Source organism: Squalius cephalus, assembly GCF_949319135.1.
Source record: "Squalius cephalus genome assembly, chromosome: 16".
Taxonomy (NCBI): Eukaryota; Metazoa; Chordata; class Actinopteri; order Cypriniformes; family Leuciscidae; genus Squalius; species Squalius cephalus.
This window is the reverse complement of record NC_137137.1, coordinates 29601626-29627419: the sequence shown is the minus strand read 5'-3', so window position 1 is coordinate 29627419 and position 25794 is coordinate 29601626. Positions and strand designations below refer to the sequence as shown.

Below are 25794 nucleotides of genomic sequence, written 5' to 3'. Positions count from 1 at the left end.
TGAAGAAATTACATTGTCTTTCATTCCTCCCTTCACCAAGTGCGTTAAAAGCGGCTAAATTATGACACACAAGTCCCCACTTCAAAGGCTCTGCCCTTTGGAATGAGTGGGTCATAGTGATACTCATTTCCGATTGGAATTTGCCCTGACATAAAATGTTAAACTGTAAATGCTACTACAATACTATAAATACACTGTTTTTATGTTTCAGTGCAGTTATACGACACTGATGCAGCAAATATTATTTACTTCGTACCAACACAAGGATTAAGTAAATGTATCAAGGGAGTGAACACAATAAAAATGAAGTTAAGACAAAATGCAACAGAATTATTAGCTCATTTTAATAAAGTAAATTGAAGAGCAATAAAAGTCACGCTGAGTGAATGCCATTTGTTTGAAGTCTGAATCAATATAAACAGTTTATTGCAACATGATCATATCACTTTTTTATGAATGCATTTCATTTCGCTTAGACTTACGCAATATAATCATTGTCTCAAACATAAATACAGTCAACATTTGAAGTGGACCAAAAAAGTGAATCAAAGTTGTCCTAAGACAAGAACGGGTAGTGTTCAAAATTCATGTATAACTTTGATGAAAGGTTTTGATCCACTTCACATGTTGACTACTGTGTATTAAGTCCATTGTAAGTGTATTGTTTTATTATTTCAATAGAGCATCTTTCCTCTTTTTTTTTCAGAGAGACATCAAAGTAGCACAATTAAAATAATGCAATTTTTCATACCTGCAGTTTGAACAAAAAAAAAAAAAAAAAAAAAAAAAAAAAAAAAAGAGCCCTGTTATCCGCTAAATGAAGATGCAGCCTATTGTCCATGTTTGTTGTGCAATTAAACTCGATGCAGCCTGCGACTGGGTATTTTTTCATAGCATTATTAGCAGAATGATTGTGAATTCAAACCAACAAGCACCATTGTGTCTCTAGAGACTGTCTAAAAGGTGTTACTTAAGTTACAATAAAGTTACTTAAGACAAAAGCATCTGCTGAATGACAAACTAAGAAAATTCCACATTTATTTTCTTTGAAACGTTATGGTACATTAACAGGCTTCAGTCATCATGTTGATTACACACAACAATCAGAGACATACTAATATTATCTGCATGTAATCTGAGCACAACGGTGGTGGCCTGAAGCTGTTTACATCCAAAGTTGCAAATTTAACTTGTGCACAAAATTGGAATTTCGCATAAAACATTTGTGAATAAAGCACCATTTCCATCTGTTCAAGAGAACAAAGTCATTACTTCCTGGGAAATTAGTGCAAAAATATCTGTAATAAAAATGTAAATTGCTGCAATAAATGCAAATTTATGTGCATGTCTTCTAGAAAAGTAAAATGTCTGCCTCAATTAAGCGCATACGTTTTTAAGGCAAATTTTACTTGGCATTTCCATCCAGTGTTCTTTTTTTAATGCGATATCCCAAAATGCTCATATAGAAACATAGCTATTGTTCAAAGACATGCTTTTTTCCTTCCATATTCATTGTCATTAAATCAGTGATGCTCAGAGAAAATCTTTCAAATAAAAAAGCAACATTCCCTCTTCCCGGCTATTTTAGCAAGGATCAGTATTTCTACTATAACTAGACAGATTAATTTACCATATTTTCAATTTTTTTAAATGGTATATATCTTATTGTGAATGATTCATCCATGTATATCAGACTTCAATAATTTCATCAACTTAAATCTCACTCCTCCACAATCAACAGCAATTCTGTCGTCATTTACTCACCCTGAAGTTGTTCCAAACCTCTTTCTTCTGCTGAACACAAAAGAAGATATTTGGGTAACCAAACAGTTGATGGGTCCCATTGACTTCCATGGTATGAAGAAAAAAAAAATACTATGGAAGTCAATCAACTGTTTGGTTACTGACATTCTTCAAAATATCTTATTTTGTGGTCAACTATCGTCCACATCTTAAAATCCAATCAACAGTCATTGTATTTTTCGATAACCTGTTTCACGTCACATTAGGGATGAACGTATATGGATGAATGGATCTGTTGCTGCTTCCATTTCATCACGATTAAAGAATATATTTGAGCTGAATTCACATAAAATCACTGCAGGTTTGAACACGCTTTGGAGTTGCATATTTGATTTTGTTTTCCATTTTTATTATTGTGCTTGTAAGCTAAAAGAATGAACACAAGGCTTGTTTGGATCCTTCATAATTGATGATATTTTATCATTATGACTTAGCACCTCTAAATAGTCTTCATATTTTAACCATGACAACGTATATAATTCTCAATAAAAATCAGCAAATGATCATTATTAAATTCACACAGCAAAATGGAAAAGCATATCTTATATACACTGCTACATCCTGAGAGGACATCCAGAGATAGAGCCATATTTAATGTTTCTGCACACTGGATTAGGCTTCAGACAGTAACATCATCCTGTTGAAATAACAAATAAAGTGTAAATATGCATGTTTAAGGTGGAAAATACATTTGATGTGATGTGAACATAATTTGTGAGTTTCTAAACATTTGTAGATTTCAAAGCATAAACTGTACCAACGGATGTGAACGGGAACGTTTTAACTTAAGTCTAGGTTTTATTATTATTGATTTCTTTCATGGCATTTAACACTCGTATTTTACACCTGTTGAAGTTTCTCCATCCAGTGGATCTATTATCTCATTTGCCCCTGATACCTATGCTAATATGAGTCTATGCTAATTATAAAATGCTGACTAATAAACAAAATGCAGGCATTATTATTGACAGCATCAGTGTCAGACGTGTTACAAAAGGTTTTCTCAGTGAAAAATGATTTGATTCATCCAAGTTGACTTTTGATCAAGTAATTTTGTCCCCATGTATTGTCAGGAACTAATACACAACTGAACAAAACTACACTGTATCCTCAGTATGTAACACATACTAGGAGACACATTTTAAGGCAACTCAGACGAGGCACTCATTTTACATTTGTGATGAGTAACTACTAAACAAGTTTCACTGTATGGCCCCAGATTATGTAAAACTTTAAAATGAATGTCACAATGAAAGAGGGTTGTCTAACTCTTGATTGTTAATTTAATCAAAACACAACAGAATTCAAACAAATGCAACACTGCAAAAAAAAAAAAAAAAAAGGAAAGGGGGAAAAAAGATCACTTTTGTTCACTCTAACGTGGGAAAAATGCTTTGAGACCCACACGGCAAACAATGCAGAACATTAACAATAACAATCAAATGATAAATGGACAAAACAGAAGAGCTAGCGTAAAGTACACTGTAAAAAATGTATTGTCAAATTAACAGTAACTTCCTGTTAATGTGTACGCATTAATAACTGTTGGCAGAGATCTAACGGAGTATGCAGCTCGATATCAGTGCATATCACAGAACTTCAGACCATGTGAAACTGAATTTGCCTATACTTAAACATTTACAAGAGTAATACATGTTTAATATTAAGCAAGTAGTGCTTTTTAAATTGTCCCATCTCACCTTGTGTTCTAAACAGTGAACCGACATAAATTCAGTTGTTCCGTCAGTCAGTCACACACACTTACCACATGTCCTTCTACAGATTCCTGCAATAATTATCATATATCACAAAAAAAGCCTATTTTTTAGATTCTCCAAAAACAAACAAACAAACAAACACTTAGTAGAGTGCAACAATCGGGTTCTGGAAGTAAAAACTCTTTTCTCCATAAGAAAAAATATTTGTAACAATAACAGACAAACCTTTAAAGACAGACCTAAAGTGAGTTACGAGGATGTTAATTGACGGTATATGCTTTTGTTGAAGACATTCGTGGATGTTATTTCATTTTTTCTATTTTTTCTAATTGTGATTAACAGCTGAATTTGTGTGAAAAACCAAATTACCCATGATGCTGTGCAGAAAATTTCACCAGAGTCACTGTGAGCCAATCACACCAAAAAAGCTGGCAGGGAACGCACCCTCCCATGTAGCACCGACAATGACTAATATATATTTATTTATATATATATATATATATATATATATATATATATATATATATATATATATATATATATATATATATATATATATATATATATATATATATATATATATATATATATAGATAGATCTATATCTATCTATATATATATATATATATATATATATATAGATAGATCTATATCTATCTATCTATCTATCTATCTATCTATCTATCTATATATAATTAACATTAAATTAATATTTTTTTCTATTTCTCCAGATTTTCAGTTGATTATGTAATTCACAATGCTTCATGGGATTGTCCTTGGTTCATGGCTTTAAAAAAAATGGGCGGGCTTAATGCATTCTATGATTTTCATATAAGGCGTAATTTTTATACAGATTTCTTCTTATTTTTTTATTTTGGGGTGAAATGACCTGGTGTTCTTGACGGGTTTTTGAGATTTAGCCAACTTTATGTTAACAGCTATCAAGTATTTCACCCGAATGGCCATCAGTATTGACAATTTTCTGGGATGATGGATGGATGTGATCAATGAAAAAAATCTATGCATTTGGTTAAGTTTTCTAAAGTAGCAACAGCTTCACATACCAACAACTAGATACTGAAAATGTTCAAAATGCACTTTCATTTAGATGAAACATGAGACCCATACATAAGAACCACAGATGGTAAACAAAGAAGCAAAACCCCTTAAACCAGCTTGGAAGAAGAAAGACTTGAAGGCACCAGTGAAGAGTTTACTCACAAATTTAAGATGAAATAAAATTCAAAACCTCACCTTGCTATCCAATAAAAGAAAAAAAATTAAATACTCTAAACAGATTTTTTTTTTTTTGTGTGTGTGCTGTAAAACTACATATAAAAGATGGGAAAGTCTGCTGAAAATCAAGAGATAAATTACATTCAAAAATTGTTCTTCAAATGGTTATTCTGCAAAGCGGAATAGCATCCCATATGTATATTAAAAAAAATAAATATCTTCATTTTTTTTTCTTTCTTTGACACAAATCAGTTCCAATTGTGTCAGAATGACCGAATGAGGAAAAAACAAAGCTCATCAAATAGTGTCTTTAGAGCACTGGTGCTTTCAGCTCATCAAAAAGTTCATAGAGAGAGAGAACACCCAAGCTGAAGATTGCAGGCAACTATTTCCAGCACACCCGACCCTCCAATTACAGCAGATTGAAAGTTTGATGGGTTACCCAAACCAATTATTGTCACTTAGTTTCCAGAGGTAAAAGTATCTTGCAAGGCAGAATTTGAAAGTTGCACAAAATGAGAGCGAGAGGAAAAAGGGAGAAGAGATTCACATACACCACAGTTACAACCCCCCAACAATGGCTTGTCTTCATGTCGCAGTCTATACCTTACTCCTGAAGAGTGGCTTGGCTCCAGGCCCACAGTACTCATTGTAGATGAGTTTGAAGAGGAAGAGGTGGAAAAGCGTGATGAGAGATGCCACACTGAACCAGAAGAGGAAGGGCAGGCCAGGGTACTGTTTGGCCATGTGGTCCTCGTGAGCCAAGATGGCCTTGACGTGCATCGTGTGCCTCAGGTCTTGCAGGTGAGTGAGATCGGTGGAGATGTACAGTAGAGGCGTGATGGGCTGGGTGACCATCACAGGAAACGTGTGACCTCGCAGCTCTGAGGTCAGCTCCACGGGCTCGTTCATGCAGCCGGCCTCGCAGGCGTACAGCTTCACCGGTTTCTCCTGAGGCTTGACGGACACATGCAGGAAGGGTTTGCCTTCGACGTCCTGCAGTACGGCCAGGTTGATGAGGTCTTTATTGTAATGGATACCCCTCAAAGAGTAGCTGTTGTGAAGAACATCGGGGTCTGCCTGGAACTGAAGGTGGTTTTCGGTGAACTGCAGACCTCCAAAACTAAGGACCATGCCTTGCATCATACCATGAGTGCCTGCTGCAACAAGCACCTTGCATCCTCTTTTCTGGAAAGTCAAGTTCCAGAGATTCACAAGCTGCAGGATCTGAGCTACGTTGGTCAGACGCTCTGGCCACAGGTTCTCAGCGTGCATGGTGGCGTGGCCGCTGAAGCAGTGGTCGGCGTAATTCAGACTGGACTCCAGTCGCTCATGCTCTTCTGCTGTGAGACTCTGATCTAGCAGGGGCGCTGTGGAGGTGGACAGAATGTAGTATAGGGTGTTGTTGACTGTGCGACTGGATGGAGTATGGGCATCTGTGATCTTTCTGATTTCCACACCTGTAAAGAAGAAAAAGACCATGAAAGATTTCATTTTAGCTTCTTAAAGCAAGTGAACACATGAATACAAACCCTAAATGGGTCGTCATATACTTATTTTACTTTTTTCCCAAAGTCCACCAATGTTTTTTATATTTAGGCATTTTTAGAATTAAAAATCATGTGAAATCTTCTTCACATGTGAAATGAGTAACAGCATTTGGACTGCAGGTTTGCTTTTGGGCCTTATATTATTTGCATTGTCCCAAGCAACTCGTATACTGTATGTGTAACTGAATAAATGAACAAAGCATTAAAATCAAGAAACTTTTCTCTCTCTTTTTTGTTGTTGTAATGACAAAATAGTGAGCCAAATGAAAGAATAGAATGCATTTCTCTTTGCTTTTACACTGTCACTGGCCTTTTAAATTGACTTAAAGGCACCATTGAAACATTTACACACACATTTCAGATTAAATCCAAATCCTCACTGACTATCCCTTCACAAAAACTGAATAAACTATAGTTTTTGAGCTGCAAAACAATGTACATATACAAGATATGAAAGTCTGCTTTATTAACAAATGGTCTTCAAATGGTTATTAATGGTACAGCATTTTCCCCAATTTATCCTTTATAATTTTTGCTGTCTCTAAAACGCGCACACACTCTGTAGATGGTGGAATAAAACGATACCAAACCAGAAAGCGAGCTGACGGAAGACAGCAGCATAACAAAACTTCATCCAAACCTTTTTCTTATTTGGCGAATTTTCTGTAAAAAGCAGTCCAAACACTATTATCGCCATTTGTTCTTGCCCGTGATCCACCATGTTTGTTTACACTAAAGTCACGTTTGACTGCGAGAGAGAGAGTAACCAGACAGTTGATGGACCCCATTGAATTCCATAGTAGGAAAAACAAATACTATGGAAGTCAATGAAGTCCATTATCCTTCAAAATATCTTCCTTTGTGTTCAGCAGAAGAAAGAAATTCATACAGGTTTAAAACAACTTGAGGATGAGTAAATGATGACAGAATTTTAATTTTTAAGTGAACTATTCCTTTAAGTGAAACGGCTTCTCAGACAAGAAAAAAATAGGGTGGGACTTAATTTGGTCCATCTGGAATTGATTGGATCGTTTGTGGTTTGCCAATTGCTGTGATCTCATGTGAGTGACAGGTTGCTGGAGGAGAGAGGTTATTGTCCCCGCCTTCATCAGAGAAGGGACTGGGGGAGGGGACGTTATTTTGATTAAAGATTACAAGGGCACATGAATTAAAAAAATATTTATGTCCATGGATAAATCATTCATACTAAATATTCCATAAAAATATGAATATTCACCTTTGATTTCATGGTAACTTTAAGATCAACACATCACACATGCATCTTAGACCTCATCTCAGCTTTTCCTTCATCTGGTCCTCAAAATATAATCTAAACAGCAGCATTTACTGTCAAAGGCAGATCGAGAACAAGGTCGCCTGCCTCAGTGGTTGGTAGATAAGGCCAATTTACAAGACACTCAATGCTCGTATTTGGCTAGTGGTGGTTTCCAGTTTTCAAAATGAACTTGAGTTTTTATACATTATTTAGAAGGTTTTGAGTTAAAACAAAAATGTTCTGTTTTTTTCATAGCATGTTAAACACTTTGGAAAAAGATCAACTAAATATTGATTTGTCATATGACATGACTTTGTAAGTATTGATCATTTCAGAATTCTACAAAGTACATTTTTGGAGCAAACCTGAAATGTATATACTGATATTATTTACAATTAATAATAATTATGTCAGCAGACTGTTGCTCGGTCAACTTGCCAGATATGAAGAGATCCACCCATGCTTGCTGGTGATCCTGCATTAACTCTTCCACATTAGCTCGGAGGACATCCACCATCTCTCGTTTGACTCCTTCTCTGAGCTTGCTGAGAGTCTCGTCCAGTTTCCCACCCTCGGTGGGCTCTGAAGTGTGAATCACACTCACCAGGTTTTCTGAGTATTCAGATTTGGGAGGAACCTGGATCTTGGTGCTCAGTCTCTTTGTGGCCACCACCACTAACACAGTGTCCTTCTTTTCCGTGAGCACCCTACCTGAGGACAGCATGAATTCTTTGTCCTCCATCTTCTCAACGGTGCTCCTAAATGAAAGAGACTCCATGACCACGTCAATCGAAACCACATGGTCTGTAGGGTTTGACGCGTGAATCCTCTGAAGATAAACATTGGGTCGGCTGCGATGCGCAACAAATTCCTCACGTACGACTACACAGTCATGAGAAGACTGAGAATTAGCTGTCTGGAAGCACCGGGAGGACAGCACAGAGCCTTTTCTGTACCACAGCATCATTCCCTGAGCTTCAGAGCGCGCTCCTGGCACCTGCAACCGCACTATCGGGCTGTAGTCTGTTTGGTGAACCGGTGCAGACCCAGGCTGTGAAGATGAAGCTACCCAGAGCTTGTTAGAGTCCACATCCACCAGAAAATGTCCATTACCGACCACGACTGGAACTGATTCTTTGGTTTGGGGGGTGAGAACCACTCCCTCCCCTCTGTCAACAAGCGAAACCCACCTGTGAAGATCAGTCTGCAAACACACCCCCGCAGCTCCCCCCGGCTCCCTAGACATGTTTAGAAACTTCAGGAGCCCATCTGAGCTCAAGTACCAGTAGAAGATGAGGAAGAGCAGTAATCCAACCAAAACACGGCGGGCCCAGCTGCTCGAAAGCAAACCAGGCAGCCCCTTTAACCTCTGCTGAAGCCACATGATCTGCCTTTTGCTCCAAATGCTCTTTGACGGTTTAAACATAAACTACTGCTGTTGTCTTCAGTTGAGGGTGATATTTGTACTATATAGGGCATCAGTGACTTCCTGACAGCAGTAAAAGCTGGGAGTGGCAAACAGCTTTGACAGGCATAGTAGCTATCAAGCTTAACTTGAAGAGCAAAACGCGCGAAAAAAAAAAAGTATGAGTAATTTCTTCGGCCACAGAGTGCTGGAAATCCCCAGTTCCTCGTTCAAAAAGCAAACATATTTTTCAAGAACTTGGTCTTGAACTTATTTTTCCGCTAAAATAAATGCAAAACCAACTCCAGACATTTGTCAAACGAGCCACTTCTGTCTGCAGAGAGTTTGCATTAATTCCAGTTGCTGTTATCAGGCTAGTCAGCTGACCAGTCAACACATTTCTGCTCACCCATTACGCGTTCACTCTTCAAGATTTACTTTGTCGCGTCGAAGCAATGTTTGCCCCACGTACTTATGTGTGTCTGCTAGAGTTTATGTCGTCGTTGTTTGTTTGCTGTATCATGTTGTAGAGTGTACATGTCATCTCTCAGCCAGCTGACATCTCTGTTTGCGGAAGGAAACCAGGCCGCCGTAAAAATACCGGAAGTGTCGCAGTCCAAGACCTGTCGCAGTTCAAGCTGGAGTAGCGCTTCAAATCGCTGTTCTACAATCAGCCGTTGGGAGCCTGTGTTACGTCATTGCAACGTAGCAGTGGAAGACAAAACTAATCCTGGACCAGTACATAATACTGACCTGGAAACTTCTAAACGGCTTTACGGCACAAGTGATGACTGCCAGAGAATGACGGGCTCTGTGACTGCTGCCTTTCCTGTTTTTTGAGTTAATGGGTTTGATATTTAAAAGATGACATTTTGCAATATAAAGAAATATATACATTGTACATGTCTTAATTATATAATATATTATATTATATTATATTATATTATATTATATTATATTATATTATATTATATTATACAATTATAATTATATTGAGAAGTGTTTTTTTTTTTATGTGAACAAAAGTAATAAACATGCTGTAAGATTTTAGATACCTTTATAGGGGTGTATTCAGGTTAATTGGGACACTTTTTCTCAGTCACCTCAATGGCAAAAAGTGTCCCAATCAACCTGAATTCAACCCAACAACCCCACCCATTCAGAAATGATTTTATATATTATTTCCAATTAACCTAAATTGTATATATATATATATATATATATATATATATATATATATATATATATATATATATATATATATATATACATATATATAATTTAGGTTAATATATAAAATCATTTCTGGTTTTAGGTTTCATTTAGGTTAATATATAAAATCATTTCTGAATTTTAATAATAGGATTCTTACAATCAGATCTTTCCTGAACCACTAAAGGTATGGATTTATTGCTGTTGTTTTATTTTTGTAATGTATTTAATCTCTCTGGCTACATCTATTTTAATATTTTGTTTTACTGTATTATTACTGTACATTTTTTTTGTTACAAATTAAAATCAAGTTTACTATAGAGAAAGGAGTTCAGTATATAACACTTAATATATTCAAATAATTTCTCAATTTTAATAATAGGATTATTATTATAAGATCTTTCCTCAACCACTAAAGGTTTTAAGGATTTATTATTTTTGTATATATATTTTTAATGTATTTAATCTCTGTGGCTTCATCTATTTTAATATTTTGAATTACTGTACAAGGTTGTACTGTGTACGGTACTGTGGAAGGTTATACGTAGCTATCCTAAATGTCAGGTCAGGGCAAGTTGTCTTGTGTCTGCATTTACGGATTGTTACTGAGCTTTTTCTTCCTCTGCTCGTGTGGTCAGGGATCGAGGGGTGGAGAAAGACAGAAGTGGGCAGGCTGTGTGTGTTTGCACGGGAATATAACTAACTTTCTCTCGAGGAAAGGCCTTATTCCACCAGTCGTCGTTACTGTAGAGGTTTGAAGAATAACGGATCCGAACATGAGAGAAGTTCTGCTCTTTCTCGCGTGTTTGTTTGCGTCTTTTTCTCCGCTTCACTGCAGTCAGCAGGGCTTGATCCCCGAGGGTAAGGCTATGATTTCAGCTTATCACAGTCTTAGATAAACCACACCGCTTCTGTACATGATAATGTAAATCACTACTACAATTTCACCATGATTCATTGTAAGGGTTCGTTGCAAACCTGACTTGCTAGGTAAAGTTAGCCAGGCGTTACGGACTCACGCCGCTGACGTGGACCCTGCGTGCAGATATCAGTGAGTTTATGAGGAAAAATTACAACAAAATTACATTACACTAAAACAGTGCAAACAGTTTAATTCATGTCTCAAACTGTAGTTGTGCGCAATATGAGCAACAACAATGCGCAATGTGAGTGCAAAGGACATTTATTACATTGTAAGTTACCTACGCGTAGTTTTCTCGTAACAGATTTATTGTATAGGTAAACATGAATATGCTTGTAAATTGCATTGCAAAAGAAAAAAAAATCATACATTAGCCTACATATGATTAAAAAAAACGTATAAAGAAATGTCACTTTTGCGGCAGAACTGGCCTTCTTGCGGCTGGTTTAGATTGAATAAAAGCGACTGAATGTTAATATTCCAGCTGTGCATGGAGTTCCTCACAGGAGATGTGGGAAACCCATTAGGATGTGCTCTTCCAGCACGTAGGCAGGAGAACTGCTGTGGAGAAGTTTGACGGAGTTATCCACTCAGATTTGTGTTTTCTCTGTCTCAGGAGATCTTCTAGTTCTGACTGTCGCCACGAAGGAGACTGACGGCTTCAGACGGTTTTTGAGATCCGCAAAACAGTTCAATTACTCCATCAAGGTAAGGCAGCTTTTTCCAGAAGTTTCCCTTCGAAAAAGTAATGAACATATTGCAATGTTCAGCTAAACATTGAGCATGTTATTAAAGTGGAAAGTGGAAAGTTATGGTTTAAGCGAAGTCTCTGCTTAACTATTGGGTACATCCTACTGGGATTATTGCAATATAGCATTATGGCATTATTTTCATGACAATCACATTTTCTCTCAAAGTGCTATAATGATCGTAAATAATTAAATCATTAATTAAATAATACTATGACATATGATTATAGTCCAAAAGTTTAGGTTTAGTTTTCTTAATACAACATGTTATTTCTCATGATTCCAGGGTGAAATATGAACCTGACATTTTTTGTTAGATAGACCCTGTATAACACAGTTTAGTCAACAGAAGCTTGTTTCCACCACTGAATAAATAAATATTGTGACTTTTTATCTCACAATTCTGACTTTTTTCCTCAGAATTGAGTGATATAAACTCACAATTGCAAGTTACAAAGTCAAAATTGCGAGATTCTAAGAAATAAAGACTTTTTTTGCTCAGAATTGTGAAAGTGACGGCCAAGTATGGTAACTAGGTTTAGATACTGTTTTCGCTCAATAGACTCTAACCATTAGGCCACAACTGCCCTGTGATATAAACTTGCAATTCTGAATTTTTTTCTCTCAGAATTGTGAGATATAAACTCGCAATTTCAAGATAAAAATGTCAGAATTGTGAGATAAAAAGTCGCAATTATATTTTATTTTTATTCCGTGGCGGAAAACAAGCTTCCATAATAGTCTGCAGACAGATGCCTGACATTCTTTAGCCTTTTTTTGTAGGTTCTCGGAAGGGGTGAAACATGGAAAGGTGGAGATTACATGTCACCTCCAGGTGGAGGGCAGAAAGTGCGCCTGCTGAAGTCTGCTCTGGAGGAGATACACGAGGAGAACAAACTCATTCTTTTTGTGGACAGGTAGTTATGTCCATTATAAATAAATACATTATATTTGGAGTGTGTTGATATGCATGTACTCTTTCAAGCATCATTGAAAGTAACAATTATTTACGCTCTGGCTTTCCACAGCTATGATGTAATCTTTTCTTCTGGTCCAAAAGAGCTGCTGAAGAAGTTTCAGCAGGCCAAACACAAAGTTGTGTTTTCTGCCGAGACTCTCATCTGGCCAGATCGTCACCTGGAAGACAAACATCCTCATGTCAGGGAAGGGAAGAGGTTCCTTGGAGCTGGAGGCATGTTTTTCTCTTTTTTCGATTAACATTGTAGAGCTTTAGACATACGGAATACTCTCTTAGCTTAATTTTGAATAGTTTTAGATGCAAAATGAATTTGGATGCAAAAAACAGTCCTGGGAAGTTTGTATTAACGAGTTGGAAATGCGTAATTACACCGTCAGATGTGTTCACATCACTTTAGCTGAAATAAGATGTCAACGTCTTTTTTCTATAAAACAGCACTATTTTTTTTACTCTACTAATCAAGAATGCACATTAGATGTGTTTTTGCTTTTTTAATGTTTTTATGTAGGTACTGCAACCTTAATTGTTATATATATTCTATTGAATTTGTAAATTAAACTTAGCAAGTTTTATTATGTATATTTATACACAAATAAATTACATTTATTTAAATACATAGAGGCTCTTTTTAGTAAATATGATATTTCCAACATATTTCACTATCACTACACCATATATTTGTCCACAAAATTAAAGGAGTAAATTAAGAAATTAAATTCATTTAAATACAAAGAGGCTCTTTTTAGGACCATTATGATTGCATTTTTGTGACCATTAACCACCCCTCATTCTCATTACTGTAAAGCTGCAATAAAAATCATTGTCCTGTCAAGATACTATTAAAATTGTTAAATTAAATTACAACTATGATGTATATACAATTGTACTTTTCAGTTCTGATTACAGCAAGAGAATGACTTTTGTTCAGAATACTGTACGGTGCATCTAACAATGTTAACCAATTCATCCCGCATTAGCTAATACCAAACACACCACTAACTAAAATGTATTTTAATCTCATAATCCAGTGGTTGAATATAATTGCGATTAGCTCATTTGTAGAGAGTTTCATTTAGTAACAATTGCTTATTAAGAAGTTTGAGGCTTCTTCCTTTTTTTTTATTTCCTTTTTCACAATCTCTGAGAATGTTCCAGAAACATTCATATTTATATGGTGATGTCAGAGATTGTCTTAAAATTCACTCTCTTATTTATTTGCATAATAGTAAAAAGATAAGTTTAAATCATCCAGTTTCACATCTAAACCAGATAATAACACGTTTTGTGTCTATTTATAGGCATTTCCCATTCTAACGCTGGGTGTTTTCTTTTTTCTAGGCTTCATTGGCTATGCGCCCAACCTTAAAGAGATGCTTTCTGACTGGTCAGGAGCTGATAGTGACAGTGACCAGCTCTTTTTCACCAAGATATACATCAACCCAGAGAAAAGAGTGAGTGTTTTGGTATAGTTTATATTTTACGTGGTGGCAACCATGGTGTGGTTTCCTAAAACTTTATTGCTCTGTTTTAGGATATATTGCCTCGTTTACAGAATGCACATTCAAGTTCACAGTTTTCAGTAATGACACATATTAAATGTGTGTACGCTGCGTTTTGAGGTTTTCTTCCCTGTTATTTCCTCTTTAGAAGTCCATAAATATAACTGTGGACAACAAATGTAGATTGTTCCAGAATCTTCATGGAGCTCTTGGTAAGTGTGTCATTTTGTGTTCTTACAGCCTGCTTTAGAAAAATTACCATTATAAGATTTTAATTGGAGAGGAGTTCCAACATAAACTCAGTTGAGACTTTAAAGATGCTTCTGCAAAATTGTCACTAGCATCAGCTCTCTGAAGGAGAACATCCTGTTTTATGCTCTCCAAAAGTGCAGCGTCAGTAGAGTTCTTGCCCTCTGATACCTGCTGGGAAGTTTCCTCTTTCTGTAACCTTTCAGTTTAATGAGGAATCGCTAATGAAAAGCTTTGCTGAGGGTCTCAAATGCTGATTGGTTTCATGTGAACTGAAGCTGAGTTTAAAGCTGTTTTCTGCTCGACTGGCAGCTGTAGTTTTGACTCGCTGCCAGATTGTGGGAGGAGAGCAAGTTTCCCAGTTGCCTGTAATGGCATCTGTGGCTGGAATGCTAGAGTTAACGGTTAGATGTGCTTGTGGACACGTACACCATCTCAGCAGGATGCTACAACCCAGGTGTGCGACACTGCAGCTACTGTATAGTTGGGCTTAAAGAATACACTATACATTTTGTCTGGGAAAAGGCTGTTTGCCTATAGCACCATGAATATTTAAGTATGCTGTCATTTGTATGAGATTAATAACCATAAAGTAACCATAATTTGATAACCATAAAGTGAGATTCAGTTTGAAATTTATGACAAATTCATAAATGTTTGATTCGGGTCTGGTAAAATTAGCTTTTTTTCTCGACCCAAAGTGTATTTTGGTAGAATTGTGCATTGTAGTGTTACCTAGAGTTTATTTATATAAACCACCTTAAAGGGATAGTTCACCCAAAAACGAAAATTCTGTCATTGATTACTCGCCCTCATGTCGTTCCAAACCCGTAAGACTTTCGTTCATCTTCAGAACACAAATGAAGATCTTTTGGATGAAATCTGAGAGCTTTCTGTCCCTCCATTGACAGAACTACCGCTATGACGCTTCAAAAAGTTCATAAAGAGATCGTAGAACTAATCCATATGAATCGAGCGGTTTAGTCAAAAATTTTCTGAAGAGACACGATCGCTTTATATGATACGAGAACAAACCTCTTGCTGAAGCTCAAATGTGCTGCGTAATATGAGAATGATCCTTATTGATTCTTGCACGTCAAGCGAACATGCTTGAGCTTCCGTTTGTTATAACTGATGTGTGAGTTGATGAATGTTTATATGTGAATAAAAGCCTAAATTAGATCTGTTCATCATATAAAGCGATCGAATCTTGTCAGAAAATTTTGACTAATCTGCTCAATTCATTTTACAATCGCTTCATGAACTTTTTGAAGCGTCAAAGTGGTAGTTGCGTAGCTGTCAATGGAGGGACAAAAATCACTCAGATTTCATTAAAAAGATCTTTATTTGCCTTCCAAAAATGAACGAAAGTCTTACGGGTTTGGGTGAACTAACCCTTTAATGCCTGTCCCCGAATACCAGTGTAATTTTGAATCAATCTAAGAGTTTGTTATGATCTTTAGTGTCAAACACAGCACTGAGATCAAGTAAAACTAGTATTGAGATGCAGACTTTGTCAGAAGCTAGAAGTAAGTCATTTGTAATTTTACCGAGCGCAGTTTCTGTGCTATGATTGGGAATTCTGACTGAAATTTTTTATAGATATATTTTTTTGCAAGAAAGAACAAGAACTTATGTAAGTTTTCTAGAATTTGTATAAATATTGATGCAGTACATTTTAGTAATAAAACTTTTGTAATAAAAAAGAAGAGCATTAAGAAACTATAAAGAAAGGAAACATTAAACTGTGAATTTTGCTATTAATCCCTCATTCGTCCTAATGGTAATATCAGGTCCATTGGAATTCATGTAAACAGTGAAAAGTTCACTGTTTAAGCTTCAAAAGGCTGTTTCAAAAGCCTTTTTTACTCTTTCAGTATCAGAGGTATCCATTACAGATACCCAAGAGAGATTCATCCAAACATCTGTGGAGGAAATCCATTATAAATAGGCCAGTGGATATTTATGGCTATTTAACTACACAGTGATTCAAACAAAATTCATGATGTATTAGATAACTGTAGAACAAAATGATTATAAAGAATGTTAATCTGAATATTAATTTCTTTGAATAATTATTATTTTATTGCATGAACAGATGAAGTCGTGCTGAAGTTTGAAAATGGACGTGTGCGAGCCAGAAATGTACTTTATGACACGCTACCCGTTATAATCCATGGCAATGGACCCACCAAAGTAAATCAATTTTCTGTCATGATCTAAATAACTAAGCTATCTGTCTTCTTTGGTCTAATCATTTTTATTACATGCTGTTTCTTTCAGCTTCAGATAAACTACATAGGAAACTATATCCCAAATCTGTGGACATTTGAGACTGGCTGCACAATTTGTAATGAGGATCTGCGTCCGCTTTCTGGACTCAAGGTGGGCCTTACATTTACTACTATTACCATTAGTGTTTTTGGTCCCACTTTATATTGTGGCTTTAAAGTATTATGTACTTACATTGAAATTAATCATTTGATACAATGGAATTGTGTGCTTACATGTTTTTACATTGTACTTATATTTTAAAAATACCAGCATGTAATTACAGCTGTAATTAATTTATGTAATTACATTTGTAACTACACAGTTGACCCTTCCCTTACACCTTAACCCACCCTTATACCTTTCCATACCACCACACCTGTCCCTAACCGTACCCGTATCACATCTCAATTGCAGCAAAAGTGTTTTACAATACAACATGAACACAATAAGTACATTGTACTTATTTTTCAATGTAAGTACATAGTACTTAAAGCCACTTAATATACTTAAGTGGGACTGGGGTTTTTATTTTATTTTTTATTATTATTATTATTAATAAAATAATCCTAAATCTTATTCTTAAGGCTAATTAGAATGGTGCAGCTATGACGTCAGAACCCGGAAGACTAATTTGCCGCTGGTTGCTTCGAGATTTTCCTATAGGGTTTTAAAATGGGGTTTTTCGATTTATGCGTAAAATAAAGCCTGTGTTAAACATAACTGGACTTTACTTTGATGTTTTGTTCTTGTTGCATTTATAAAGGTATTTCTGTTTTTATATTGTTTTATTAAATAATTTTAAGTTGAAAATTAAGAATTTGTTTCCTTGACTGATTAATCAGTTTCCTTGTTTTATCAAATGTGGCCACAGTATATATTTTTTTCTTCTGTGTGACAGGTGTGGGGCTTTATACACTTAAATAAAGATGATAATAATGTAAAGATTGATACTGTGTAGTTGTTACCTTAAAGAGCTGTTTATACCTGATCTGACCCTTAAAAAGAACTGGTGTTGCCTGCTTTAGTCAGACTGATTAAGTCACATTAAATATTATTGTTGATATTGATATTGTTTACACTATAAGCATTCATAGACACTTCTGTAGAGAGTTTAAACATATGCATTTAAATTTAAATGAAGCTTTAGCTGAATAATTGTTTGGTGTATTAATTGTTTGCCTGTTTGTTTTATTTTTCGTCTGCAGGAGAGTGAATATCCTGTAGTGGTCATTGGGGTCTTCATCCAGCAGCCCACCCCCTTCGTCACTGTGTTCTTTGAGCGCTTACTTAATCTCAAATACCCCAAAAACCGGCTCAGATTATTCATTTATAATCAGGTAAAATTTTATGTGCAGATTTATATCTCCAGTATGCATTTTTTAACAGTTAAACGGTAACACTTTACAATAAGGTTTCATTTGTTAACATTAATTAATTACGTTAGTTCTGTCATGACAATGAAACAAGCTGCTGCTGGACAATATAGCAAAATATCCAAAGTAGTCGATTGTCGAATTCACGCGCATAGGTTTAGTTACCTATGATCACGCGCGTGAACTCGGCAATCGACTACTTTGGACTTCAACCGAAAACAGGATGTAAATACAGGTATTTGCGCTGGCTTAAATAACATCATTTTTATTCATTTCTTTCACATCTACTGCAGTCAGATTCACTCGTGTTCACTCTGAAGGAATCACTCACATGACCTGTGCACTTGTAATGACACATCAAGGATGTTAAGAGGCTAAAAGCAGGTTTAAAACTTGCCCCATTGAAGTCAACAGGGTGCAAATTTTAAAAAGAGGATAACACGGTGTAGGCAACACCGATTTTTGTCGTTGTTCTCTGTATTGACAGCACTCCAAATTTACAAAAAAATGAGCTCAATGTTAAAATTGACCGGAGTTCTCCTTTAATTCATGTATGCTATATTGTCCAGCAGCAGCTTGTTTTTCTTGCTCACAGCAATAACAGCAGCAGCGTAGCAGATATTTTCCGCCAAGACCAAACATATAACATCATATCTATTACCATGCCCAACACTCTTGTCACGACTGAACTAAGTTACGTGAAAACAAAACATGTGAACAAGATCTGTATCAGGAAACCGATACGCCTGTCCTGTCCTGTTTAATACAGTGTGCCTGTTGAGTATCACATTATCTTTTTTTCATATGTTGGGTCATCATTGTTAAAGGCAGATCAAATCAGATCAGATTGAATGTCTTTGAACTGCAGTTTTTTTTTTTCTTTTATTTGTTAATGAATCGGATTTCCTACGTTGACTTTAATTATTGTCATTGCTCTTTTTTATATTCATTACATAATAATGAGGGACAATACTTCTGAATACTTTCTTTTGCAGGAATCACACCACGAACAACAGGTGCGTACATTTCTAGAGCATCACGAGTCTGAATACAAGGGTGTGAAGCTGATTGGACCAGAGGAGGATATAGATCCTGTGACCTCACGTAATATTGGCTTGTAAGTGTTCTTTTTAAATTCATATTTCATATTTGTTTTTACAAAGAGTACATTTAAATATGGTGCACCTAAACCTGGGAATGGAACCTGGGAAACAGTTGTACAAATAGCTCCTCTATGCTTTAGCATTCTTTACCATTCATTTATTTTTTTATTTTTTTGTTGCAGCGATATGTGTCGAGACGACATTGACTGCGAATACTTCTTCAGCATAGAAGTGGATGTGGTTTTAAAGAATGAAGACACACTTAGAATCTTAATTGAGCTCAATAAGTAAGTGAATAAGACGTAAAGAATTGAATGTACTTAACAAATGAAAATTATAAATTTAAAACTAATGTGTTTCTTTACTCGTTACCTGAAAAAAGTAATCTGATTACATACAGTAACTCACGTTACTTGTAATGCATTACTCTCACTGTGTAATGTATTACAAATTAAAACGGTTAGTATTTGAGTTGTAAAATGTTTTCTAGACGATGAAACTTCTAGTTAGCACACTAGGTTTTTAATGGGTCTTTTTTCCTTGAAATATAATCATTATTTTTATGAACCTCACAGGCCTTTCATTGCGCCAATGTTGACCAAACCTGGGCGACTGTGGACAAACTTCTGGGGTGCGCTCAGTGCAGACGGGTACTACGCTAGGTCAGAGGATTACGTGGACATCGTTCAAGGAAACCGCGTGTAAGTTGACTTTTAGTTCGCTTCATTTGTTCTGTTATTTTAAACAATCATGTGGTATCATAAAAAATCGATGTATATGTGAATGTTATTATCTCCGCTATCTAATTTTAATGATCATTTTCTTTAGCATTTTAAATGATGAGTATATTTCACTGCTCTAAAAATATGAAGTCTTTGAAATTCATCAAACCAGGATGAATGGCAAATATGTGATCATTCTCTGGTGCCTCCACAGGGGTTTGTGGAATGTGCCATACGTCTCTAACATATTCCTGGTAAAAGCGGATGCATTGAGGACTGACCTCAAAGCTCCTGACCTGTTTGAATCCGCAACGCTTGATCCAGATATGGCCTTCTGCGCCAACGTTCGGAACAAGGTCAGACATGAAACTCAAAAAAATATTGCACAAATCACCATAAGAAATCACTTAGTGACGACAAGTGTAATAAACTACTAATTACTTTGCTGTCATTGATTGATTTTTTTGGTTTCATTCCTAGGGCGTCTTCATGTTTGTAACAAATATGCAGACTTACGGTCGAGTTTTATCAACTGAAAATTACCAGACAAATCATTTGCACAATGATCTCTGGCAGATCTTTGAAAATCCTGTGGTAAGATAAAATATAACATCAGACAATATTTATTCAAATGTTATACAAGACATTCTTGCTTTATTGTTATTTTTTTAACAATGTTAATTTATTTACTCTTTGTTTTTGCCTTAATGTTCTTAATTTTTCTCTCTTCGTGAAACAGGAATGGGAGGAAAGATACATTCATGAGAATTATTCCAAGATTTTGAGAGATGGGCTTATTGAAACGGTGAGTATCCACACAAAGCATATAATAATTAAATTTAAAAATTACATTAAATACTGTATAAGATTATTATCCTGTCCATGAGAAGGTATCAAATGACTGTTCAAAAGTTTTTTGTTTTTATTTTATTTTTTAAAAGAAAATAATACTTTTATTCAGCAAGGATCAAAATTGATTACAAAAGATTTCTGTTTCAAATTAGATTTTTTTATTTATCAAAGATTCCTCGAAAATGTATCATGGGGTTGCAGAAATATGAAGCAGCACAACTGTTTTCAGCACTGATAATAATAAGAAATGTTTTTGAGCAGCAAATCAGCATATTAGAATGATTTCTGAAGGGTCATGTGACACTGAAGACTGGAGCAATGATGCTGAAAATTCAGCTTTGATCACAGGAATAAATGAGTATATTTGAAAATATATTAAATCAGAAAACAGGTATCTTAAAGAGTAATAATATTTCACAATATTAGTCTTTACTGTATTTCTGATCAAATAAATGGTGAACATAAGAGATAAAAAAAAAACAAAAAAAACAACAACATTAAAAAATCTTTTTAAAAATCTTTTTAAAAGTAACTTTTATTTCGATGGTCCACTTTAGACATTCTACTGACTATAAGTAACTTTGCAACTACATGTCAGCTTGTTCAACCCTAACCCTAACAGTCTACTAATACAATGACTGGTAGTTGACATGTAGTTGCGAAGTTACTTATATTTAATAGAATGTCTAAAGTGGACCATCAAAATAAAATGTAACCTATATTTTTAAGAGTTAGGGGTTTGTTAAAGTCACCAAACCTAAGAAGGAGCTATAGTAATAGTGATGACTAGCTCTGCAAATGGTTTTGAGTCTTTTGTAAAGTAATTATAATTTAAACTTTGCTTGTTTGGAATTCCCTGTGTAGCCGTGCCCTGATGTGTTCTGGTTCCCTGTTTTCTCCGACGTGGCCTGCAATGATTTTGTTGAAGAGATGGAACATTTTGGCCAGTGGTCAGGAGGTGGAAATGTGGTATGTTGTTGTTTTTCTCAGTTTCATCCCCATGCTATTTTGCCTTACCATAGTATTTAACTGAAAAAAACTTTTTTTTGTTCTTTTAGGACACTAGAATCCAAGGTGGATATGAAAATGTCCCCACTGTTGATATCCACATGAATCAAGTGGACTTCGATAAAGAATGGCAGAAGTTCCTTTTGGATTATATAGCGCCGGTCACAGAGAGAATGTTTCCAGGGTACTACACAAGGGTGAGCCTTTCTTTGTTCTCCTGACATTGAAAAACAAATTATTATGTTTGTCTTGAAGTACACTAGTGTGCAAAAGTTTTAAATAAATCAAAAAAAATTATGCATTTAAGAAAGGACACGTTAAATTGACTGTAAAGACTTGGATAATTTGATGGATAGATAGTTGAAAAGAACAGCATTTATTTTAAAAACACTATAAATATATTGAAATATTTCAAATACATTAAAAATCTTCATTAATAATAATAATAATAATATATGATAATCTTCAATATTCAGTCAGGTGATGTTTGCATGAAATGCTTTAAAGTCAGTATGAAGCGGTGTTCACAATCTATTTTATTGCCATACATGTGACATATTTCTGGCCAAACGAGATATTTGAGAACTCTTGAGAAATCTTTTATCCTTGTGGTTGTGAAAAGTTCTGTTATGTTCCAGAATGGAGGTCTTTCTATGTTTTTCTTTGGGCCAGCTGATCCTCTACACGTGACTCTGCATCTGTCTGTGTGATTGTCTCCTGCAGGCTCAGTTTGATCTGGCATTTGTAGTTAGATATAAGCCTGATGAACAACCTTCATTAAGACCACATCATGACGCTTCCACTTTCACCATCAATATAGCTCTCAATCAAGTGGGGGTTGATTATCAGGTGAGTGAACTATGAGCTGTGATGTTTGGCTGTGCTGTACACAGTTTTCTTTTTGTTAAATCTCTGGTGCTGCTCGAGTGGCGGTCAAAAATGTCAGATGTTTTTTAAAACATTTCAATTAAACTAATGAATTATAGGTCGATAATGTTTTTTATTTAATATTTTGTATGGATTTTATGGTACTAAATTATATGGAATAGTTATGATCTATTTATTACCTGTTAATTACTTTTTGAGCATATACTTGAAAATGAAATTTCCAACTTCATGTCATAAATCATTCATCAACGATTTTGGAGCACAGACTAAATTTTGGTCTCTTTTTAAAGAAGACACTTGGCTGATTATTGCTGTTAAAATATAACTAATTAGTTAATTTAGTTACAACTAAATAGTTAAAAAAGTGAAACTAAAAAAAGTTTGTTTATTATTATGAATAATGCATAAAAGTACTATTTTTAAATTTTATATGAAATATATATGTTCCAAAACATGTTTTAACAGTTCATTTTTAACTGCGAACAGTACAAGTATGACTATTTTTTCAGGACCTTAACCTATTCAAATCATGTCAATGATTTTTTGTTTTCACAGTTTTCAGGTGCTAAAATCTTTACCAAGTTTCGAACCATTCTGATGAAGTAAAACATTCTAAAAAAAACCCCCCATTTTTTCTGTCAAAAAATGACCGAACAGCACTAGAGGGTCAAATACTTGTTTTTTTACACAAAAAATTTAAACAATTGTGTCATTTATATTGACCAAGTGCATTTTTATATTGGTCTAATTGGAGATCATGGTTTCCGATCTACATCTACATCAGTTATTTGTGTTCTACACAACCTATTAAAATTTCTCTTCTAAGCTTGAATTTAATTCTCTAAAATATTGACATAACTGAAACTGCATGAGACTTAAGACAACTCTTAAAAACAATCTTTCTGACATGACATGAATGTACCATGAGTAGATGAATTTACCTGTTCGGCTGATGATGTTTAACAGTAAAAACAGAAAAATATTTTTATTTTACTTCAGGACGATGGAACTGGAAAAGCTAAAATGCGAACTTGTTTCCGCGTTTTTTGGACTTCAAAAATAAATCATCCCTGCACCACTCTAAACAGTAGCTAGCTAATATGATCTTATAATTCAGTGATGTGGAAAACACACACACACACACACACACACACACACACACACACACACACACACACACACAAACACGTTGTGTTTTCATAGATTGAATGGTTTTTATACTGTACAAACTGTATATTCTATCCCCCCACACCTAAACCTACCCATCACAGAAAACTTTCTGCATTTAAAAATAAATTATAGTTATAAGCTGTTTTCCTCATAGGGACCAAAAGATGTCCCCACAAGGACAAGGTTTTCGGATATCGCCATCTTTGTGGGGACATTTTGTCACAATACTTAAAATATAATTTGAAAAAAACTAATAAAGTTGGCTGTAACAAGTGAAAGCATTTCTTTTTTAAATTGGGTCCAATGTATAATTTTTGTCTGCTTAGTTTTGTATACAGAATCAAACCTACAGTTCTATAAACGTAGGGTTTCATATCTTAAATTTAAGGTATGCAAACTTTTGGTTTGTGAAATGTTCATGTTGTAACACAGCAGCATGTCTTGACCGGCAGCTCTCCCGAAAGCTTGAGATGTGGAGAGACATGCCGAAACTTGCTCAGATATTATATCCAAGAGTTGGAACACAAAAGGGTCTCTGGCATAGGATGGCAGAGACCCTTTCATTCTATTTTTTTGGGATGTAAATTTTTTTGATGTCTTGTTTCTCTCGTTTTTCATGTTTGTAAAGTGAAATTGTTAACTTTTGTTTCTGCTATTTTGAAGCAGTACGATAGAGCAAGAGCACATTGTATTAACGATCAGTGACTTTCTGTTCAGGGTGGCGGCTGTCGGTTCTTGAGGTACAACTGCTCCGTTACAGCTCCCAGGAAAGGCTGGGCGCTCATGCACCCTGGACGCCTCACTCACTACCACGAGGGTCTGCCCACCTTAGAGGGGGTCAGATACATCTCTGTCTCATTTGTGGATCCTTGAACTTGAATTTGCTTTGATTTCCGAAGACTCTTGAGTCCAACTGGAGGCTAGAAAAACAATCAACAAGAACATTTTGACACAGTGCCTTACATTGTGAATATGTCAGTGTATATATATATTTTCCACATTTTTTGTTACATAAAGGCATCTTTTGATAATGATCGATGAATGTTGAAAGCAGTTTGACAGATCACTATGCAATATGCCATTTATATGCAATGGCATTTTACTCATTTATTTATTGTCATTTATTAAAGGGTTTATTCCATATAGATGATGTGGATTTCAATAATGTATCTGTCCTTGCTTTGACATTCACAAGAGTTGTTTTCATTATTGATGCCCTTCAAGCAATTGGTGCTGCTGTTTGAAAATAATCAGGCATATGGTTTGTTTTCTTACTGCTTAATGTTGCTTGTTCTTGTCTTGTTTATGAATCAGTCATGCCATGAATTTTGGAAGAAAACAATAAAAAAGAGAAAATTCCATAATGGTTAATGCATGGTACAAATATGCCCACCCCTTATGAAAATTCTGTCATCATTTTTCTCATGCTCCGTCATGCTCTTCTCTCATTTCACAAGGAACGCTAATCTGAAAATAAGCAACTATTATTTTTTAAAACTCTATTATCAAAAATCGACCCTACATTTTCCCACACATTTTTAAAAGTAAACACTGAGTTCACATTCTTGGGCACTTCTAAAAAATGCGTTTACCTAGTCACGTAAGACCGGTGACTTCACTTCGCTGGTGAGGATGGACCAATCACAGTTGTTTTGATGACTGCATTTTTTAAAATTAATATATTATTTATAATAATAATATTTAAGTATTTTAAGTGGATTTGTGTTTGTATGTCATGTACAAAACATGTCAGTGAATAGATAAAATCGGAATGTGCCTCCATGAAGGATTGGCTTGTGCCGCTAA

At 35.3% G+C, this 25794-nt stretch overlaps 3 protein-coding genes across 4 annotated transcripts in view; 1 reads left to right on the top strand and 2 right to left on the bottom strand.

The window, feature by feature from the left end:
• The window catches only part of clcn6 (chloride channel 6), a 526148-nt gene that overhangs the window by 57650 nt on the left and 442704 nt on the right, over positions 1-25794 (bottom strand). The window lies entirely within an intron of this gene.
• Positions 521-9576, bottom strand: kiaa2013 (KIAA2013 ortholog). Of its 2 annotated transcripts, none has more exons than XM_079896454.1 (3): positions 8022-9576; positions 5364-6217; positions 521-2440 (listed from the first exon to the last, which is right to left on the bottom strand). In XM_079896454.1, the coding sequence occupies exons 1-3, from the start codon at positions 9007-9009 to the stop codon at positions 2423-2425; spliced, it is 1860 nt and encodes a 619-aa protein (XP_079752580.1). In that variant the 5' UTR covers positions 9010-9576; the 3' UTR covers positions 521-2422. The 2 variants fall into 2 exon arrangements, with proteins under 2 accessions (XP_079752580.1, XP_079752579.1); XM_079896453.1 differs by lacking the exon at positions 521-2440 and adding an exon at positions 3168-3589.
• On the top strand, positions 10701-25389 carry plod1a (procollagen-lysine, 2-oxoglutarate 5-dioxygenase 1a). The gene is made up of 19 exons (XM_079896443.1): positions 10701-11061; positions 11739-11830; positions 12655-12788; positions 12900-13063; positions 14189-14301; positions 14498-14561; positions 16697-16794; positions 16882-16983; positions 18078-18209; positions 19241-19362; positions 19531-19635; positions 19924-20049; positions 20285-20426; positions 20551-20664; positions 20810-20875; positions 21787-21891; positions 21981-22127; positions 22654-22779; positions 24706-25389. The coding sequence occupies exons 1-19, from the start codon at positions 10977-10979 to the stop codon at positions 24859-24861; spliced, it is 2193 nt and encodes a 730-aa protein (XP_079752569.1). The 5' UTR covers positions 10701-10976; the 3' UTR covers positions 24862-25389.